At 38.9% G+C, this 21780-nt stretch overlaps 1 protein-coding gene across 1 annotated transcript in view; it reads left to right on the top strand.

Moving 5' to 3' along the window:
• Positions 1-21780, top strand: part of LOC105836456 (cytoplasmic polyadenylation element-binding protein 2) — a 135663-nt gene that overhangs the window by 10384 nt on the left and 103499 nt on the right. Inside the window, exon 2 of the mRNA XM_012680500.3 lies at positions 4250-4361. Within this exon, the coding sequence (XP_012535954.3) occupies positions 4250-4361 (112 nt within the window). The remainder of the gene's footprint in view (positions 1-4249; positions 4362-21780) is intronic.

Raw genomic sequence — 21780 nt, 5'->3', positions numbered from 1 at the left:
TGCCCTCTGTGAAATTAATCGTCGTCCAACTCACTTCCGGACGTTATTTTCCTAGGTTCCCCTCAGCAAATCGCTTTATAGATTTATTTATCGCGTAATTAATTGCGTATTTATCTAGGATAAGAACCTAATACGCTTTAAGTGTATCCTAATGAACATTTGATGGGGTATTAGCTTGCGGTTTTCGTGCTTTTCGTGCGTGGATATCATTTCGGCGGCCCGCTTTATTTGCTGGTGTAGATATCATTTCCGTAAAATAATCATACAGGCAACACAATTTTATGTTCTACGACACGTGATGAAAATCGCATATTCCGAATATAGAGTTTGAGCACGAAGACGCTCAACGCCTTCATCCTACACCTACATATTTTTAAGATAACCCTCTCCGTATGCGAGGCATGTATCCGCGAAAGTATCGAATGATATCTGTGTTAAAAGGACGCGGGCGACAAAATTTCTCCCGTTTCTCGACGAGCGTAGCGTAAGCTGGGAAATGCCGTACCGGTCGTGCGCACATTACGTCATGCCGCCTCGCTCTCGTGGAGACTGCGCAAAACGGATGGACACGCGGTGTCAGCCCCTAGAAAATTTACGTGCGTTTACACCCGTGTTCCCGGACCACTCCTGGATTACATTCAGCACCTCTGCTCCGTTCGTCATAACTCAATCCCCGACCAGGTCGGGGTATGTCCGTGACAGGCTACGGGTCATTCGCAAACGTGGGGTCAGCAGAGAGGAACGATAGTATTAACGTGCGCGTAAACACACACACACACACACACACACACACACACACACACACACACACGGGCGGAGGTCGCGAATGGAGAGGTGTCGTTGCTTTTTACGATTCGCCAACTTCGGAACTGGGCCAACCGCGCGCACCTCACAACTATGAAGGCGCGCGGAGTTCTGGGTCGAATGGAATCCTTGTAACTGATACGCGGGAGAAGAGTTGCATGACGTGTGCGTACTGCGTGTCTTCGATCGTAGGGGATTGTCGTGAGAATCCCACCCCCTCCCCTCCCCTCGCTTGCATCTGGATGCTACGCGAATTCGTCGATACGAATGTACATTCGCGAGTTTGATCGGGGAGAGGGGGAAGGGAAGAGAGAGGGATACGATATAGGTTGTGCCTCTCGTGCGGATGGGATAACGAATCGCCGGGGGTACTTCCGAAGATACATCTCCGTGATGTACAACCCGTCGTGGTACGAGAACCAGCGTTTCCCGACGTGAACATACGATGCTGCGGTGTTTTCCTCACGTCTCCTTCCGAATCACCCAATTCCACGGTGATCTTCCTACCTCTCCCTGTCCCGCAATACCTATCTACTTTCCGACAGTGGGGGAAAATTTGCGCAGTGTCTTCCTACTGGAGGGGTGGCCGTCGAGAAAGTAGAGGTAGTCACGGTCAAGTATCGCTGATCGTCAATAAACAGTTGCGCGCGAACAGTTTCATAGACGATCTACTAACGACCAACACGAAATTACGAGTACAGAGACTGCTAGAGCCAAGCAAAACTGAATAGGGTACGGGGAACGGAATTAGCGGGGGTGCGGAGAACTGCGAGAGGGTTAATAGGGAGAGGGGATGAACAACGAGAGAACGGGGACGACGAGTAGGGGTGGTACCGGGACGGAGCCTGCACGGAGGTTGCTGTCGACGCCCTGCCGCTGCTTCCTGGTTTCCCTATATTGATTTTCCACCGTGCGCGTGAGTTAGAGAGAGACAGAACGGAGCCGAGAAACGTTTCCCCTGTGTGTGTGTGTGTGAGTGAGTGTGTGTGTGTGTGTATACGTTGCGCGTGAGCTCAATGCTTTGGTGCGTGGGTGCGCGCGTGCGCCCGTGTGCGTGCACGCGCGCGCGAAGCGGCCCGGGAGAGGGAAACGGATTGGTACCTAGGTGGGATCCGGGGGGCCCGCTTGCACGAGGAAGGGACACCAGGAATAGGGGGTTATACGGGCGGTGCGAAGGGAACGCGTTCGAGGAGAAGGTGGGGCCACCTTTTGCACCTCCGCCGGCCATGCCGGCGTGGAAAGATGGGCACGATTATTCGACATCAGGGGGTCCACCCCTTTCGCTTCTCTCCGCTCCATTCGTACGATATATACCTGGATATATCCGTCTCTCTCTTCTCCTTTGTCCCCGTACTCCGCTGCGTTTGACCAAATAAGTGTCACGGCCGTTCCCTTCTGGAACGACGGCGAAGGCCGCGCTCCGCTCGCGTTGGCGTAAATTTCAATATTGGTCCAGGATAGCCAAGACGGTGTGAGGATTATCACCTAGTGCGAGAGATTTATTTATATCGCGTATCAAGTAAACTATTATACCTACGACTATTTCATTCATTAAGTAGTGATGGCACTAATACGCGATAAAATATGTATATAAAATAAAGTGTTTGATAAACAAAAGATAAAGTACACTTTAGAATTCGAAACCCTGCGATAAATTTAGAATCTTTTTTGAGATCTTTCTAATAATCTTGCGCTATCGAAGGTTTGCATATCTATCTTCTAGCTTCGCGCATAGCTCATAGATTGTTTCATAGATACTTTCGAAGGATAGACGCGTAGAAATATAGAACCTTTATAACTACCCATAGACGTTTTGTCCACTTGGCGATGCTCCGAGGAGGAGCATTTATTTGCGCGAATAGACGTTTCTCTTACACCGTGCCACCGCCCGTTATTTTTCGTTACATCGGCCGTTCTTCTCAATTGGTCACCTTCAAAGGTTCTCGGTTCTCCTCCGTTATCATGTCTCACCCATTTCTTTTCCCCATAACTCCTTGTCTGCTTCCTTTGCGAGACACTACATGCGCGAGAAGAAATCAGAGCAAAGAAATGTGTGTGTCCTCGCTGTAAGAGGAAGACGTACTCGCTCGGATTATTCTTGATAAATACTTTTCACGTCAAATGAAAAAGATGTTTTACATTATATCTCAATTTAATCATTTGCGTAGCTAAACTCGATAAATCAACATTGCCATGTATATTTTGTCCATAACTTTTAGTTTAGCATTGTTACTATTAGTTAACGTAAACGTTTTTATTATTTCAAGTGATTTAGAGAGAGAGAGAGAGAGAGAAAGAGAAACTTAGAAAATATAATTTATTAAATATAATCTTTAACTGTTCGATGGCGTGTTTATAGAAAATTGCTCTTACCGTGAATTAATTAAAATGATACTTTAACATATCGTGATCTGCTTGAATCTCCGCAATAATGCGTATATGCGTATACTGATAAAAATTGACAAACGATGCTGAGGATAATTTGACCTGAAGATTATTAATTTTTGGAGGCCGACCTTTTTATCGAACTTTCCACGCGAGGAAGTCAACAATTCCGTGGCGTGACGTCCGAAATAAAAGAGGGCCGTGTTAGGCTTTATCAAACTTTCGCCAGGGAACACGGGCGCTTCGGCCGCGCGATAGCCGAAATAAAGGAAGGGAAACGGATGTGCATTAAGGGTGTGGCGCGACGGCAGCGGGGAAGAACTTTTGAATACATCCCTGCTTTTTAAATGCACTCCCCGATTCGTTACAAGTGGCCTATTACATGCCTTTCTCTAGCCCGTCTTTTATCCCTTTCTTTTTAGCACTTTCTTTCCTGCTGCGTGCGGGTGGCATGTTTCTTTCTGGCAGATACTTCCTTCCACTGCCGGGAACGTTACTTCTCTTATCGTTTTTCAAGTTCTCCACTTCACTTGTCCTCCCCCCCCCCCCGGAGCGCCGCTGGTTTACGCGATATTCCATCCAGTGCATTCGCTCACCGCTAGAAAGCTTTTTTCTAACCAGAAGTAAGCACCTTATCTCTCGAAATGGTACTCGCGGCGGAAATTGAAAAATCCAAAATTCATGGAGCTTTATGCGCGACTTTTTGTATATTATAGGGAGAACGCCTCGGTTTCTTGCCCTGCGTGAGACAATCGTCGTAATGGAGGCCCACGGAGTACCGTTTGCGCGAAATTAAGTGAAACAGGCAAACATTTCGCCACCGAGCATTTCGAGATTTGCAGACTTGTGAAAAACAGAATTCTATTTAGATACCGCGTATCCAGAATACATAAGACGTTAGCCTGCGATAACTTGTAATATCGTATCTCTTACTTATCTGGCAATTACTTCTGGTGTCGATATTCAGAAAGTTGCCTCTCCATAAAATATAATTACGACAATTGAATTATAGGAACCATTACGAATATAAAATTCACAGAGTATCCTCGATATTTTCCAGGATCGTATGACGGCTAATGGAAACTCGCCGTTGGACAACATGAGGACTTTGGAACACTATCTGAGCGACATTATGCGAGCCGGTGCGACGGACACCCCGGAACATCTGAAAGGTATGTCTTATATCTTCTTAAGCTGCGTGTAATTGAGACGATGTATAACGAGCGTGCAATATTCGCGAGAGTAGCGTGTTAATATCGTTAGGCCAGAAACGTAGAAAATCCCTTGAAATCTCACGTCGTAATTGCAGAGAGCTCTGTTCTCTTTCGCGTTTACAACTGCTGGGAATGCGCTAACAATTCCAAGTGATATCCCACCAAAGCTGTTGTATTTCCACTAAAAGCTTCTACCAGGTTTATCCTCGCCTTATACCAGCCTTATGAATCTGCGAATGATATTTGACAGACACGACATCACGATCGTCGTGTGTGATTTCTGACTTCAATCGTTTAGAAAAGAAGACGTACGAAAATATTAATGATTTTGAAAGGCGAATAAATGTGGGCTCATTAATCATGTGGTAATATTAACTCGTAAATGCCGCAAGCTGATCATTTTTTATTATTATAAATGCGCTCAAATATAGCGCAGAGGAAATAGGACAACGTGTGGAAAGGTACACGTGTTACTGAACTTTACACGGTCTAAAATAGAATAGAATAGGATTGCAGACCTCTTTCAAATAATTCGACGGACGACATAAAGCGACGTAAACTTGGCCGGCTGCCACAGATTTTGTATTATCGCGCGATAACGTGACAGCAACGAAAGGGAAAACGACTATTAATGACTTTATAGATAAATTAGAAAAATAACGCAATTTTACGATGTACCGCTTCGATTTGTTTCCCGCTATCGACTTGCGGGTTCCAATTATAACATCGTGTAGCAATGAAATATAGCACGCGGTGGCCGCTACGTCTTATTTTTTTTATGTTAATACAGCTCTATGATGTGATCGTACACCGCTATATATATATTCCGTTTATCGATCCTTAGTAGTAACGTTGCATTTAATGCACCGTTTGATTACGTCGCTTCGAGTCTATGTCTATTACATCGAGAGTGCACTCGAGGTCGATCGCCCCGATATGAACCCGCGTAAACGTGCGATATAACGATGCCATTGAAATTGAAGAGCAATTAGCGCGCGAAACCGGAGCATGAAATCTACATGAAAATGTTTCCTAGCGTCCGCCAGTTACCGCAAAATTTTAATCCTACCTCACAAATTTATTTCGTGACGTTTGCGGTAATACAAACGGTTCTATACAAATATAGAGGAATATAGGAGGAAATACGTGCGTGTCCATTTTTAACCGACTCTGTTTTAACGCTGTTCGCAAAATACTGTGCCACGACGTAGTGGTCTTTACATGAATGGGCCTCTTACGGTAGGACCAATCGAACCAATCGAACAACTATAACCTACCAACTAGCCTAACCCTGGATCACTCGACGCACCGTCAGAGCACTCTCTGCACCCTCCACTTGACGCATTCTACTCACTTTACGTCGGCACGTAGAGAGACGACGCCATGCAACTATGTGATGCATACGTACGTACGGACGAACGGACAGACGGACGGACGCACATCGCGTTGAGGAAAGCGAGAGAGTAGGACAACGTGTGTCTCGTCTGGAACGCTCCCTTTCTACCCTTTTCGCTTCTCACTTTTTTTTTGCGCCCGACCCGTCTGCCGGAAGAGAAAGAGAGGAGGAGAGAGAGAGAGAGAGAGAGGGACAGCTAACAAACCCTTCTGATGAGCATTCTCGCACCCTGTAGTCAAGGGCAAGGGTGCCCTAGCCGAGACTCTACCGTGTCGGGCAGTTTCTGTGCAACGAAACCGTACGACCAAAAGAGGCAGAAAGAGAGAGAGAGAGAGAGAGAGAGAGAGGGGGGTGAACAAGATCGGGGATTGGACATCCGGCGCGAAAAATCTCCGATTTTTTCCCTAGCGAACTTCAAACGAACCCTTCTACTTGATCCCGAAAGAGCTTGCTATATCACCGCGAAAGTCTTCTTCTCTTCAAAGAAACGGGCGATGGTGCAAATAGGAGAGTGCTGAGTTTAGCGGAATGTCTATAGTCCGGCATCGTTGGGATTTATCGATCGCACCGTGCTTTTAGAGAAGACAATACGAGCGCTGAGAAGGTGACTACCATTGACGGGTCACAAAGAGTGTAACCTGTATTAGGTGGGTGTATGATAGCCGAGTATATATCTCCCTCGTGGGTGCATGATGCATTAGTTGCTAGAAGTATTTAGCGGGAAATTAGGACGATGTGATAAAGTGTTAATGTGCATTTCATAGTATTGTCGGAATTATTTCGCCTTATCCTAATGAGAATGCTCTTATAAATTATGTAAAAGAAAGATTTCTTTTTTTTTTTTAATGCCACAGTAGTATTTATTTCTTTCAATTATTCTTTTCTATTGTAATGATAATAACTCTGCTCATTATATTCCGTCTTTCGAGTGGTTTTTAAAGTATACCACGATATTGATTGGGAAAATATAGAAGAAGGGGCACAACTTTAGGTACGTTCAGTAGACCGACACTTTCATTGTTTCGTATAATTATCTTGAAAATTACTGAGATGACGTCGGCGGTCTTGATGGCGAGGTTCTTTTGTTTTAATCCATCGCGCATCTCAGCCGCAATTAAAATCTGATCCGTTAGGAAATAAAGTTAAATAACGATGTAGTATATAAGTGAAGCCTCGTCGATGACAGTGGGGAGTGTCAACCTCTTACAAAAGAGGAAAATATGTAGAAGACGAGCGACAACACTTAGAAAGCAGATAACAAAAGAAATGATTGATGAAGTAAAGATTCGTGACAATATCTCACAAAAAGGTATATATATTACTTCCTACAAATATATTATGTATTTCTCTTCAATGAAATTTTCCTAAAAAAGAATTCTAAGAAATCTATTAGAGAAAAAGAAAATTATTATTTAAATATTATTTTGTTTTTGCTATATGTCTAAAACTTAAAAGTGTCTGCAAAAATAGTCAACAGAGTATTCTCTTATAATAAATATTAATGACATGATAATTACTGTCAGATTTATTTCAATAGCGGTCAAATATTACTTAACTTCGAACACGTATGAAAATATTTCAAGAATATGTAGGTTTTTTTCAACATAAAGAATTTTAGAAATTAATTCTTCTTAACTTACGTGTAACTTACGCGCAAGTAATCGGGTTCAAGTATCGCCCATCTTAGATTATAAAGTTTCAAATTCTCGAAGTTTATCGGCGCATCCGGTTTCCGGTATACCTATGGTACGTTTATTAGCAGGAAAACTTTATTGAAGTTTTGTGATGGGGGCAGGTGTGTTGGTTGGCCGTTTTCTTGCGGAAATGATTACGCGAACGAACTAACCGAGGTTACACCCGGATTTTCTATAAAAATTGACCTACTGCTATGGCGCTAAAGTGGCACGGCGACATTTTTCGAGATGGCATCGGCAAGTACGACCACTCAGCGCTGCTTCACAATGTCTCTAAGAAGAGAGCTTTTTGCTAAAAGAAAAAGCTATTCTGGCTACGAAGTTAGCTTAGCTCGCGTTCTTTTCACTTCGAACTTTCCGTGTGAAAAATAGCACTTTAAATTTCTAATCTATCTTAGATAACAACCTTTTCTTTCTTGGCTACGAATACCTGGGAAGATAAATATTCAAACTAAAGCGAAAGATTTTAAGTAGATAAATGAGAATAATATTTGAATGGTTGTGTGTGTGTGTTTGTGCAGTATATGTACGTTAGCATCAAGACTTTAGAGAAATTCCGCGTAGCGGTCTCTTTAAATAACACTTCTTCAATATTTTTTATTTTTACGCGACATATTATAAGCAACATTTAGTGACAAATAAGAAATAAGTTATATATTTCTATGTACTCGAGTGAAATAATCACATATAGATATCTAGAAAATATCGACGTAAGCAATATTTCTTTAAGCTTGTTATTATTACTGTTTTGATGTCTTTCAAGTGATATATTTTTATTTCTTAAAATATCTACGCCACTAATATAGTACAGGAAGTGCTTGCTATTGACAATAGCGTATAGAGGGTTGGGCAAATTTATCTTGCTGCTTTAATAAATGTAGTTTCATTCATGGATATGCAAGCGAATCACCCACGACCACCTCTGAATAAACGGCGATGTGAGGCGTTTAATATACGTTTCGCGCGTCCTTGAATAGTGCTGGCTTTGTAATTTCATTTTCTGACCTATATGTAACTGTCATGTAATCAGTTAGTAACACGACAGGATTCGTAGAGGGTGGTTTTAACAGCCGCAGCTACCTAGGGTTTCATTGGATTATGTATTCTATCCCCCTTTCTGTTCTTCTCCCTCTCTCTGTCTCTCTCTCTCTCTCTCTCTCTCTCTCTCTCTCTTTCTTTCTTTCTCTGTTTCTCGCCTCTATTCTTTTGACATCCCTCTCTCATCGCTTCTCCAGTCGTACATAAGAGTATATGTACATATAATTGAAAAAGTGAATGGATAACGAGAAAGTGTACGCGCATATGTTCAGGTTTACCGTCACGACCTTTGAGAAAATTGATACGTGCACACATATTCCGGGTTTTCAAATTAAACGCTTCTTAATTCCTTGAAAACATTTCACGGGGATATTTCGCGAGGAAACTGTAAGGTGCATGGAGAGAAACGTGAAATATATGGTATTTGAACAGAAATCCAGATCCCACCGCTACGACGAAAGACGACGACGGCTAATCCTATTTTCTTATTTACATTGAACATATTCCGCGACACGCTGTATAAATAAAATGTTGAATTGAGCCTCTATATTTAACGCCGAATGTGCAGGCGTGTGTTAATAATATTTAATGAATCAGCGGTATGTCTATAAATATAGTTTGCTACATTGGCACAAAAAAATTTGTCTCGATATAAAATCGAATTCGCGGCGAAAACGTTCTTCGTTGAAGTGAAATCGCATTCCGCAGATTCAAATTCACTATAGCCGGAGAAGAATATCGAATTTTCCCTTACGATTCTAAGTGATGTGGCGTAATCGTTTCTCAGAAATGGATATAGAAAATTAGATCCGAGAGGTATTAAATGTACTGCCGTTCTGCGAGCACGTGCTGCTCCAATGCGTCTTTATCGATTTTACAAAGTTCGACTGGATTCTAAGAACATGTAGATCGTAGAAGGTAGAGAAACGCGAAGAGTCAACGAACCCCCGTTCCTACGATCCTACTATAAACTCGGTGCGCGATTTTATTGATTTTTCACAATCCGACGTGCTGCTTTTCCAGTTAGCGGAAGTGACTATGCGCCCTTCTGCCGCTGTCCGCCCCTTTTCTTTGAATTTAGGGTGAGAAGCCTTGCCAGAGGAAGAATTGCGCGAAGTCAATGAACTTCCCTTAACGAAACGCTTCTGCCGCGAAGAGCGGCATTCTTATGGACTTCGTAGAGTTTAATAAAGCTTATATATTCTTCTCTTAAATGTTTCTGTCATCACTGAGGGATTCTTATTTTAGATGTCAATTTTGACACGATACAATTTTTTAAAAATGTCGAATCTTCGTACCTTGACATTTAACTTGCTTCCGATTTATTTATTCATAGAAACTACACTGATTTTCAAACTCGATATTTCTCTCGAAAATATCTTGAAAATTCTCTTGAAAATTGCGGAAATTCTCTTGTTCTCCTCGAGATAACGCGAGTTCCTTTCTACTACGGTGTGGAAAGAGAATTACGAATTGAGGTCGCGGCAAATCCACCACGGTGTGCCTGTCACGAGGTGGCGCCATCCAGATACGATATTGCCGGAGATTATATGAGGAGCCGAGGATGCGGGAGACTATCGATCGTAGTCGATATGAGAAAACTTGACGGAAGGACGCGAGGCTAAGGTAATAGCCGCGGCCAGTTTAATAGAACCGATCGGTAGCCGGTCTCTCTCTCTTCGGTTTTCTTCCTCTCCGCTCTCTCGAATCGTTATTTTCCTGCTCTCCGGGATGTTTCCTCGAATGAAGAAAAATATTGGATTGGTTTGTAGAACGCGTTGTGCGGGGCCCGTCCTTCTACGGATTCAACCTCCTCACGCTGAGAGCGTTGAGAACAACGCTCGTCTTTTCCCCGAAAGAAAATTATGTGACTTCCCGAATTTATGGTGGCTACTGGCGATGTAGGTTGATCCCGCGCATACATTTCTTTAACATTTGCGGTTAATACAGTTTCAAAGGTCGCGCAGCTCCAAATTTAGTCCAACCGTGAAAGAGAGACTTTGTCTTTCTACATCTGTGATGCTTTGAGATGCCGAAACGCACGAGACATTTGAATTTGTTTTCTGTCTTATATTTCGACGGACAACAATTTCTTTATTCCTATACAATTTATTACTGACCTATAAATTTTTCCGGCAACAGATAATGTTATAATGTTTAGCAGTATTTAACGATGTCGGAGCAATCTCGTCGTAAGATGTCGTCATTTCTTCCACGGCAGAAGAATTGCTTTGCTCAAGAATTACATTCCTACGACGCGATGCCATCTCCCGTAAGTCCGTGGCAGATAAAGCGAAGAAGCTATCCGCTATCTTGACTCGCACTTTCGGAATTCTCGCGAAGCATCGGAGATCGAGAAACGGAGAGAAATAAGAGAACTGAGTTAGAACTAACAAAACACATAAACATTTCAATTTTCGTGGGAGTCGATCTTAAGATACCTAAGAATGATCAGTTCGCAGCTGTGGCTACAGCTTGGATAACTATTTGGAACTTGATCACGCTACTCTAGTACTCTATTCAGACCTTATCGCCTCGCACATATCACGCGTCGTTATCAGGCATTACCTCACTTTTTAAGACCGCTATCAGACACGTTACGTTTGTATCTCACTAAGGGTTCCCCAAAAATTAAATGGTACTAGTAGTTGCGATCCACGTTACGATATTCATACATTCATGTCGATAAATCTTTGCCGATAACGAACGTAATCTCAGCGATGACAGTAAATCTTTTTCTTTACATAATGCCAAAGTAATATTGTATTATTCATAACTATTTACATTTCTATTTATGTGTAAATTATTTATTGTATTAAAACCGTTTCCATTTCATTTTTTTTAAATCTTATTTGGCAGAAACATACATTCTATTTGAATATATCGCGTAATGAAGGAATAAACCGACATGTCATGCGTCGCCATATCGACGTGTGACTATAGATCATCTCGCTTATAAATATGACATATACAGTAACCAGTGTTCGCGTCATCACAACCAGACAATGTCAGCTCCAAACTCTCCCCGAAGAGAGGCAAAATCGCGGAAACTATCGTTAAATCAAGCACGGAATTTAAGCGAATTAGCGATATTACATACGTTAAATCAACGCGTCTTTATTCGATTTTTTCTCGTTTTGAAGAACCGTGATGTTTCCCCTTCCCTCCTTCCCGTGAAATGCGGAACGGCTTCAAGTAGCTTAATAACCCGAGGTCATTTGTCAACTTCTCCGGCATTGTTCTTAGGAAGTCTTTTATCACCGGAACGTCGTGCTTTTTTCGATGGATCTTCGCGTTTCGGAGCTAAAATTTGCGAGCGCGTTGTCACGGGATGAGGTTTTCGCGATCGCGATCTCGCCGGGGGTCTGGGGCGGAATATCGATCTAGGAGGTGCCGCTCCGAGAGGAAGATTAGCAGTCGCGCGACGGCGCGCGGTCAGGTTGCCTCCTGCCAGGAGTCCGGGCTCGCGCTATTCGCGTGTTCCCGACTATCGACCGAGTGCAGGTGGCTTCCAGGTGATCGACGAGCCAGAAAGGAAGAATGCTGCCATCTCTGAGAAACTACCGAAAGGAGACAAGCTCGTTCGACGCCTTTAATTAAACGCGATAGATGAGATTACAATAAACGAGCCGCGATTTTTGTTATATCTCCCGACGAAAATTTCGCCCGGCGCGAAGAGCGTCCGATCCTCTGTCCGTAGACGTAGACGGAACGAAGAACGAGTGTCACGAAAAAAATGGAGAATTTAATATAAATGCATAATAAGATATAAAAACATTTCGACATCCGGTTTGTTCGACAAAAATGTGTGTTTCTTTTTTAATGCGATGAAATATTAGATTATAGAAAGTACGAGATTTACGCCTGCGCTTTTATTTCGTGCCTTATTCGCGAGTTCGCGTATACGATTCCTCTCACGCAAAATAGAACAAGGGCTTATTTAGAGCTGGATGGAGCTGGCAGTGCGCCTATTGACCGAATGCCACCGTCAGCCGCATTGCAGTGACCTGCGACAACGTGCTCGAAAAATCGCGTCGAAGAAAGAAAAGTTCGTGAGCGACGGTTTTACAGATACCGATTAAATGTTTTCAGACATTGACAGGTGTATTTTCTCAATACGTTATGTGATTAGGAAAGTAATATAAATTGAATGTTTAATTACCACTGATGTTTTCTCTAACAACTATATTGTTGTTCAATTTAATCGTTAAGGGATTAATTTAATTAATTAATTTTGGAGTGATGACGCATCTCATACTACAATAATGTATCTTATAAATAGATCTATCTTATAATGCATCGTTCTTTACTACAATTATATTTAGAGATGTGAAGTTACAATTTAGTTAATAAATTTTTTCCACATTGAAACACTTTTTATGTATTTAAAATAAATTTTAAAATAAAACTAGATTTATCGTTTCTCGAGAAAATCGGGAAAATTAATCTTTTAAAAATCATGTTCTCTAATGAGTAAGAGATGTTATAATTAAGAGGAAACAGACATGCATCACGATGCGTTTTTCGGACAAATTACAAATAAACATTTGACAGTATTCGAGTAGTCTTTTGTGCCTTTCGCCCCGTGCCATTAGCGGCGTGCATTTAAGCCGACGTCGAAACAAAGCTCCGTAAATATCCCGGAGGACAAAAAGCCCCGCATCAAAGAATAAAAAAAAGGGGGGGTTGAAGGGATGAGTGGTAGGAAGAGCGCTGAGAGGCGAGAATGGATGAAAGCGCTAGGCGGACGAATGAACGAGATGCGAGATCCTTCAGGACGCCGGAAGTTTCCTCCTCTCGATTTTGCGCTCCTACGTGTTACCAAGGTCAAGTTTGAGGCCGCGAATGATATTTCGCAAAATTTTTATCTTTCGCGCATCCGCGCATCCAACGTGCAGCAATCCTTCGACTCGGCATAGCTCATCGAGTCGCTTTTATCTCTTGTCGTTAAACGTTCCGCAACAAGTCTGAAGCAAACGCGTCGGTTTGCGAAATCAGTCAGAGGCGAATATAACCCGTCGTTCTTTCCATATACATTCGTCTCGCGCGCGCCGTAGGATTTATTTCCGCGTATTTACGAGTGCGTTAACGTTGACACGGGCCAACCTCCAATCGCGGCGAATTAACCCTAACAACGTTACGCCCTTATTATACGCGGCTTGTAATAATCGGCGGGTCAAACGATCGGGCGAAAGTCACGACACGATTTATTCTCCCGAGAGTTTCTCGACCCGTTCGAGAGACCGCAACGTTTATTTCCGCGGTCCTGTAAAACCGCAGTAGAATGGTCTGTGCGATTCGCAATCGGCAAAACACGAGTACAGTTACGATTCTTCTTAGCCGCTTACAGCTCGCGCTTATTTATTCGTTACTTGTAATTTTCGGATTTTTAATTCTAGATATATATTTATATTTGTAAATATATATACATATATATATAATACATATTTGTATATGTATATTTACAATTAATTAAAACTACTTGAGAAGTCGAGAATTTGAAACCGAATTTAAACTCAGCACGAATTTTAAAATTAGGTATAGAACATTCTTACTCTAGACTACTCCATAGATTTATAATTTTTATATTATGAGATTAATGTCGCAGAATTGGCATAGAATTTTATTTTATCTTGTCAACATTAATTAATAAGCTGTGACATTTTTTGTTCTGTGTTAAATAAACGTGTATTGAATGAGGTAAACGATTAGAGGGCAAAGTCGACAATTAGCAAACGCCGAAGCTATTCCTGATTAATTGATACTTAATCGTTCGATTAGTATCGCGAAAGAGCCGCTGTACTTCAGGCTCTAACGCAGCGGATTCATTAGGGAAATTAATAAGCAGCGTCCTCGATGTGTATTTGCTAATAACTTCTTTCCCCAGGCACTTTGCTGCAATCAAATGCCCAACGGGATCGATCTCTATCGTTCGCCATGAACGGAATCGATATCGAAACGTTTAAACTGCAAAAGCACTCAGACTCTAATATAATTCACATAAACACATAATATATTTACATCTCAATGAGTTTTCAGCAACTTTTTGACAGAGTTGGGTAATTAATTAAAAAATTAAAACTTAGGTAATAAAGTAAAAAAATTAATAACATTTAGCTTAACTTAGTTAATTTTAAATGAATTAATTTTTAACTTTGACTAAATATTTTTAATACATATTAACTTTTATTAACTTTTTTAATTTACGAATTTATTAATGTAAAAAAAAATGAAGGAAGAAACTATTCGCATATAAAAATATTTCTGTTATTTTATATAAATTTAATTTACAAATAAAATATATTTTTTTATTTATATTGTAATTTTTTGTTTTGTTATTCAAAGCAATTTAATTTTTAAAAAATTATAATATTCTAATTTAATAATTCTGTGCAAAATTAACTTTTTGAATTTAACTTAAGTTTATTTAATTCTAACGTAACTTTAAACTTTGGAAGTTTTTTATTCGTGTAATTTTTAATGTAATTAAATTAATTTTATAAGCCATCAACTTCAACTTTATTTAGTTTAAAGAAATATAAACGTACGCAAACTTTTGTCTTTAGATGTTAGACTAAATTTTGGATTGGAAATAAAAAAAAAAGAAAACGAAAGAAGAAAACTTTAAATCTTTAATATTTAAAAACTAAAAACTTAGAAACATGCAGAGAACTTATAAAGTCGGAAGAATAATATAACAATACGCTAATTAAATGACACATATAAAACTTTTAGTGTTTTTTTAAAACACATACTTGCTATGTTTTGAAAAAAATCTCTTTCTTTCTCTTTAAAAGTTCTATGTATAAATTAAAATAAAATTATTATATATAAAACCGATTATTATGTGTGTAATAATTTATGTTTCAATTTTATTAATTTATTATATAAAATATAATAGCAATCTTATATTTTGTATTACGGCAGATATATGTAAACTTGTATAACATTGCCTGTGATTGTGAGTAATGTAACAGACTCGGGAAGATTACATAAAACGCGATCCCAAGATAAAAACAAATAAGAATATCCCGTGTTACAACCTTCAGGGGGAACTCACTTTGTCAATCTACGATAGTATCTGATGTTGCGGACGAGCGCAAACGAGAGAATCAGAGTGTTCCACACAATCGAGATGCAATTAAGACTTTTTTTGCCATTCCGAGCGGATTCTCTTCTTCCCTTCCATATCGCTCCTGTTTCCCATATCGTATTTCGGCCTCTTCGAAGTCCCATCCCTACGCTTATCCTTTCTTTTCTATATATCCCTCGAAGTCGATTTCTTCATAACGCGTGAGCAAGTATTTTCCTTTTCTTTTGAGTCACCGCCTGAAATTATCCCCAGCGTCTTTAATTGTATTTTCTTTCGTCGTTAGCAATCTATCTTTTCGTTTCCTCGCCGATTGCCTTTCCGAACTCTTTTTTTTTTATCCGCGACTCTCTTTACGTCATTCCCCGTCTACCGACTCGGCATTTCTGGATTCTGCTGATAAAGTTTTAATACGCTTGCTATCGAACTGCGTTTCATTTTGCGTTTTTTTTTTTTATCTGTAATATTGGCAAAGAGCTTTCCGGTACTGCAACTCCCATCAGCAGATGCATAAAATTATTAGGATTAAGAACTGGGATTTTCTGTTTGTAATCTTCTTTAAATATTTCATGTCTCTTGTTTTCTCTTTGACTTTATAATATACTCAAACTATAATATACTTTTTTCTTGGGTTTAAAATTTGCCAGAATGTCCTTGCGCGAAAATTGCATAGTAAGATTTAAAACTATTTGGATATTCTATCTTATTCCAATGGAGTTATTCCGTTATCATACTTGCGTGAAACTTGACGCAATCAAAGCGATACCGTGCAACCTTAGAACGGTAAAGTGCTGCATTGGCAAGTAGCTCGCACGGCACGCGTATAATTACGTGTAAAAAGGGAGTTATAAATCCACGCGGGAAGAAAGAGACAGCAATGCGGAGAAGGGGAGGGGGAGGTATCTCGGCAAGAAGCAAGAAAGTAGAAAAGTGGTGGTAAGAAAGGAACGGTAGCTTGAGGCAACGGGGCGAGCGGCGCGACGGGGGAGGGATGTTTTCAGCGATATCGAGGTCAGCGTGAGATGCGCGATTAAGTTAAAGCCATAGAGTGGCTTGGTAGGCTGTAGATTCCCTCATCAATCACCCTTTCCTCCCGCCTCGCACCCCTCTTTACCATGCCCAGCACCATAGACCAGATCCATCAACAGCGTCATTTGCGCGTATCTAGGGGTGGATCCGACCGTCGGCATAGGGCATTGACTCCCTCTCCTTGCCGTGGTTTCCCCTAGATCCCTTTCTCCCCCCCTCTGCCCCTGACCCCCGGCTGGTACTGCTTTAAGGACGTTTATCGCCCCCGCGGTTGCACGCCGGGGCCGCAAGAATGGCCGCCTTCGGGCACGGTCAAGTTTTGTGCGCCTCCAGAGAAATTAGCCGACAACCGCGTTACGTTCGAACGTCGCGTAAAAGCCACGCATAAAGGCCGAAACGCAATAAGATATAAAAGGGCAATGTCAAGAAACAGGGAGAGTTAACGTTATTGGCATTTATAAAGTGTTGTACTTGTCTGTTATTTCTTGTTTTATTAGTCTATATCCGAAGACACTGGCCCGAGTGTAAAACAGACACGTGCTTCTCGCGAACAAACGGTAACAAAGGTTGAATTAAGGAAACGATTTTTTCCTCTAAACTAAATGTCTTTTGTTATTGTCGCTTTTCTACGTTTGGGCAAGATAAACTCGAAAATGTTTGACTGACATCTACTTCGCATATTTAAATTGCAAGAAAATTGAGAACTACCAAAAATACTTTTTAACATACGCACTATTTTATGCAGAAAAGCCATGCTACATTTAATTTAATATTCCTACAACACATATATCATATCTATGATATTTTCCGATAACTTGCCGATGCAGAAATTTTTACTCGAGAAACATTTTCGGTTGAAACTGCCGTGGAAAAAGATAATTCTCTGAAGGCCGGACCGTATCACCGTTCGCATCGTAATATTATGTAATTCCCGTGAAGGTGCACGCGATAACCATTCCCAATAGCGGTAATGCTTTCAAGGTACTGCCGGGTGCTCTCGAAATATGCGAAAGTTTTGACACGTTTGATACACCAGAGTGCACTTAGCGTTTTCAGCGCCCTTGGCAATTGTTTCAAAATTCATAACGCGTGAATTTATTGCTACTACAGAAAAATGGAATGAAGAAACCGTTACAGGTTAATATTGTAAGGGCCGACCTGCAACCACCATGCAGTATTTTAATATGAAAATTTATAATTATAAAATTTGACTGTGAAAATGTCGACCCTATAATAATAGCTTTATCGTGATCAGAACTAGAAATCAATTAACTCTGGTGAGATTAATCTGCATTGCTCAATTGCATTGATTCTGTCTTTTAATTTCCTGTATGCTAATACTCTCTGTACATATTACAACGATCAATTAATTATCATAATTCAGAGAATTTAACTTTATTTATAACTTTATTTTAATTATTTGTTTAACTGATTGATAACTGTATCAAAAATATAACTATCTTTAATATCAAATATAAATTTGAATTATAAAATTTATCTTTATTTTACATGTTCGAAGAATTATAAATTACTTTATTATTTTTTCTCTTATTTTCCAGTTATCAATTATTCACATTTTTATTATACAGAAAACTATAGAATTTTTAACAATACATAATATAACAATATACAATTGAAATTTGCTATTAATTGAATTGCATGATATATTCGCTGAGAGAATTAGCATCAGATAATAATATTTATTTAAGCAGTTGATATATACGACTAATTTTCGTTTTCTAATGCATACCATATTTTATGACAATGCGGCTGACTGGCTTTAGGATTTGTTTTCGTGGTGCATACCGCGCGTCCACAATTGTCATTATTCGCAAGAATCGGCAAGCAGCGGGGCGAGCCGTTCCGCATCGTATTCGAGATCTCTCGAAACGCGGTCGCGGCAAGTGCCTGGAGAAAACGCGAACACGTTCCTTGATTAACAGTTAGCTATTATCGATTAATCTTCCCGCAATTAATCTCTGTATCGACGCAACGGTTGCTATCGGGACAGGTATATCGCGCGATTCATTTGTATGAGGCGGGTATCGAGATAAGAAGGGAGTAATAAGTTATTGTTTCGTTGCGATATTCTGCGGACATTAATTGTTTCTTCAACAAAGCTTGGATTCAATCGTACGATTCTTCGTATGCTCTCGCATCACGCGTTCTGAATTCTTAGCAAATGTAATTTCTACTAATTGCGAACGCGGAATAAAACACGAAACTAGTAATTAGGCGGTGGAAAAGCGCGATACGTATTTTTCATGATACATGCATTTCAAAGTTACTGTATTGCTGTATTGAATTTCGATTACATATATTTTTGAACGATCTATTGTGTCTTAATCAGCAATTAAGTTGATTTTATTAATCGTATCTACCAGGAAAAACTACCAACGGATTTCCAAACTTTCCAATTGTAATTAACAAACTGTCTTTATTAACAAGACGTCGCGAATCGTAATGTTGCTCGTACTTTTTTCGCGTAATTTTTTTTTTCATCGCATATAACAGAATCATGTATCTTTTAAACAGTTAATGTTAGAAGTGCCACGCAATCGTTGTATCCCGATACTTCTGATGATTAATACTTGTGTTCGTAATTAACTGCCTTTTCACGAGTGTTGTGTGGGTTCAACGAACCTGACAATCCTGACAACCTGAGACAAGGAGGAAGAGAAGAAGGTACCTGAGATGTATCGGGAAAACGGCGGAATGAAATAACCAATGAGGAAAGTAATCACTCAATCAATTTACCTTTTTAATTGTGGTACTTTCAATATTAATCGTTGATAATTATTTTATACACTCAAAGTTATTTTTTAAGATATTAATTATTCGCTGCTATAAACTAGATGCTTTTATTTTGTGATTCAATGTAGTTCAGCGTTAAAACCCGCTACTATGCATCGTGTTGATAAGCTTGATAAATTATATTCTATCAAAATTTATGATAACAGATAAGAAAAAAATATTGGATATGTAAATATGTGTTTATATACGTAATTAAGAATAGAATAGAATAGAAATAAACTAGATATACAAATATGTCAAATCGATTGCTTTAAAATACGTGAATAGCCTAAAGAACAGATTAGTAATATTTAATCTTAGAATTTATGTACGTTTATCTATCAATTTATTATGTGTATGACGATGCACAAAGCTTGTGGAGATATAACTATTTTTTTTATGCATTATTCATTGACGTATTTAAGTGCTTATCATACGTCATAGTGCTAATTACGAAGTACATTAATCATTTGTAATTTATAGAACCAATTTTAAAATATAAGTACTTAATAGAAAGTTGAATAAATAAGCTTGATAAAAGTAATGAAGATTGAATAAATTTATACTGATAAATTAAAATAATTTAGTATTAAAAAATTGTTTTTAAATTTGATAAAAATATTCTTGTTGTTTTATACACTTTTTACCAACACTCTATGCACAGAATTTTTTACAGAAAAATTGCAATTATAAAAAGTATAGTAACGTTTTAGTTGAATAATATTTTTTAAATCAAGTATCAGCATAAAATTGCTTAAATTTTCTAGTTTAAATAAATAAATTAAATAAATTATAAATAAAAGAAGAGAAAAAATTTTATTATTATATAATATATCATAAACGCTATTTATTTAAAATAAAACTCTAATTATTAATGATATTTATGATATATTAATGTGCCAATTTTAATCTTTTTCTCTCAATTTATCTATCTATTTATATTTATAATTTGGCTTTATTTACACGTAGTAATTCAAATTTTATATTAACCATTACGTATCACACACTATATTTGCTAATTTCTTTATATAATTGCTATTATTATTGCTTTATATAAACAATTGAGTGGTAAAAATCAATTTTATTAATGGAAAAGCACATGTTTCTGAACAAATATTTCTGAAATTAAGCAAATTAATTATGCTGTATACACTATTATTACAATTAGTTACATAAAATACGAAATCACGGTTACATATTACGTTATGTTTCGTCGCTTAGCCTTCATCGAAGAAAATAGGCATCCCTCATAGAAGCCCAACAAGTAATAGAGCTCTCAAGGATAATGCGCAATATCGTAATTCTCTTACCTTCTTAACGAAAACGTGACGTGAGTGAAACTAACGACACTAGAGCTTTGTAGAACACGATAAAATAAACTGAAAAATACTAAATACGATAATAGCGTAGTTTGTTTACGTCGTATATCAATTGCTAAATAAACTAAAGCTAATCAACTAAAAGATGCAAATCCGATGACATTGCATCTGCAACGTGTAAACGTATTTAGTTTTCGATCTTAAATTAAAATTATAAATTTGTACTAATATTTAATAAGTTAATGAAAAAAGATATATCTTTTTTCATTAACTGATAATTTTTACCAGTTTAGACGTTCTTTTAAATCTATTTATAAAAGATGAGGAAGATGGCATAAACCTCCTAAAGTGACACTCTTATTTCTTGGAAACATTGCGCTGTATTAATATTGACAAAAACATCTGCTTAGATAATTAAAAAAAAAAAATATATATATATATATATATAAAAACCTCAATTCATATCTTCATAGCTTTTTTCTTCATAAAATATATTAAAAACAAATCTAATTTAAATATATTAAGTATATTTATATTTATATCTGTTTTTATATATTTATATTTATATCTGATCTTTGTTTTTAAAGTTTTATTTTTAGTTTTTGTTTAAGAAATACTCCAAGAATAAAGTGCCATGCTAGATTGGTGACCTTCCTCTGTATTTCCGCTTAATAGAAAGATCGGAATCTTTATATATCTACAACCAGTTCTATATTTAACGCCATTAACACGGAACAATCTGATTTATATGCTGGGGAGGGGGAAAGCAGGAGCATTATCTTGGCGCGCCCGCAGCACCGAAATCCAAATCGAAAGCGTACCAATATCGATCTTTAAGAATAAAAGATCGTACCTTGTGACCGTTCTGCGACACTAGGGAGCCTATTAAATCGTTATCGAACTAGTGCGGACCATAAACCACAGTGCATAGTGTGCACTGCGCGTCTAAAACGCTCGGATTGAAAATCCGCAGATAACGCGCCAGGTCCGCGATACAGATGGATCGGTCCGAAGCCAC

The sequence above is a fragment of the Monomorium pharaonis genome, chromosome 1 (assembly GCF_013373865.1).
Source record: "Monomorium pharaonis isolate MP-MQ-018 chromosome 1, ASM1337386v2, whole genome shotgun sequence".
NCBI classification, from domain to species: Eukaryota; Metazoa; Arthropoda; class Insecta; order Hymenoptera; family Formicidae; genus Monomorium; species Monomorium pharaonis.
This window is presented reverse-complemented; position numbering and strand designations above follow the sequence as displayed.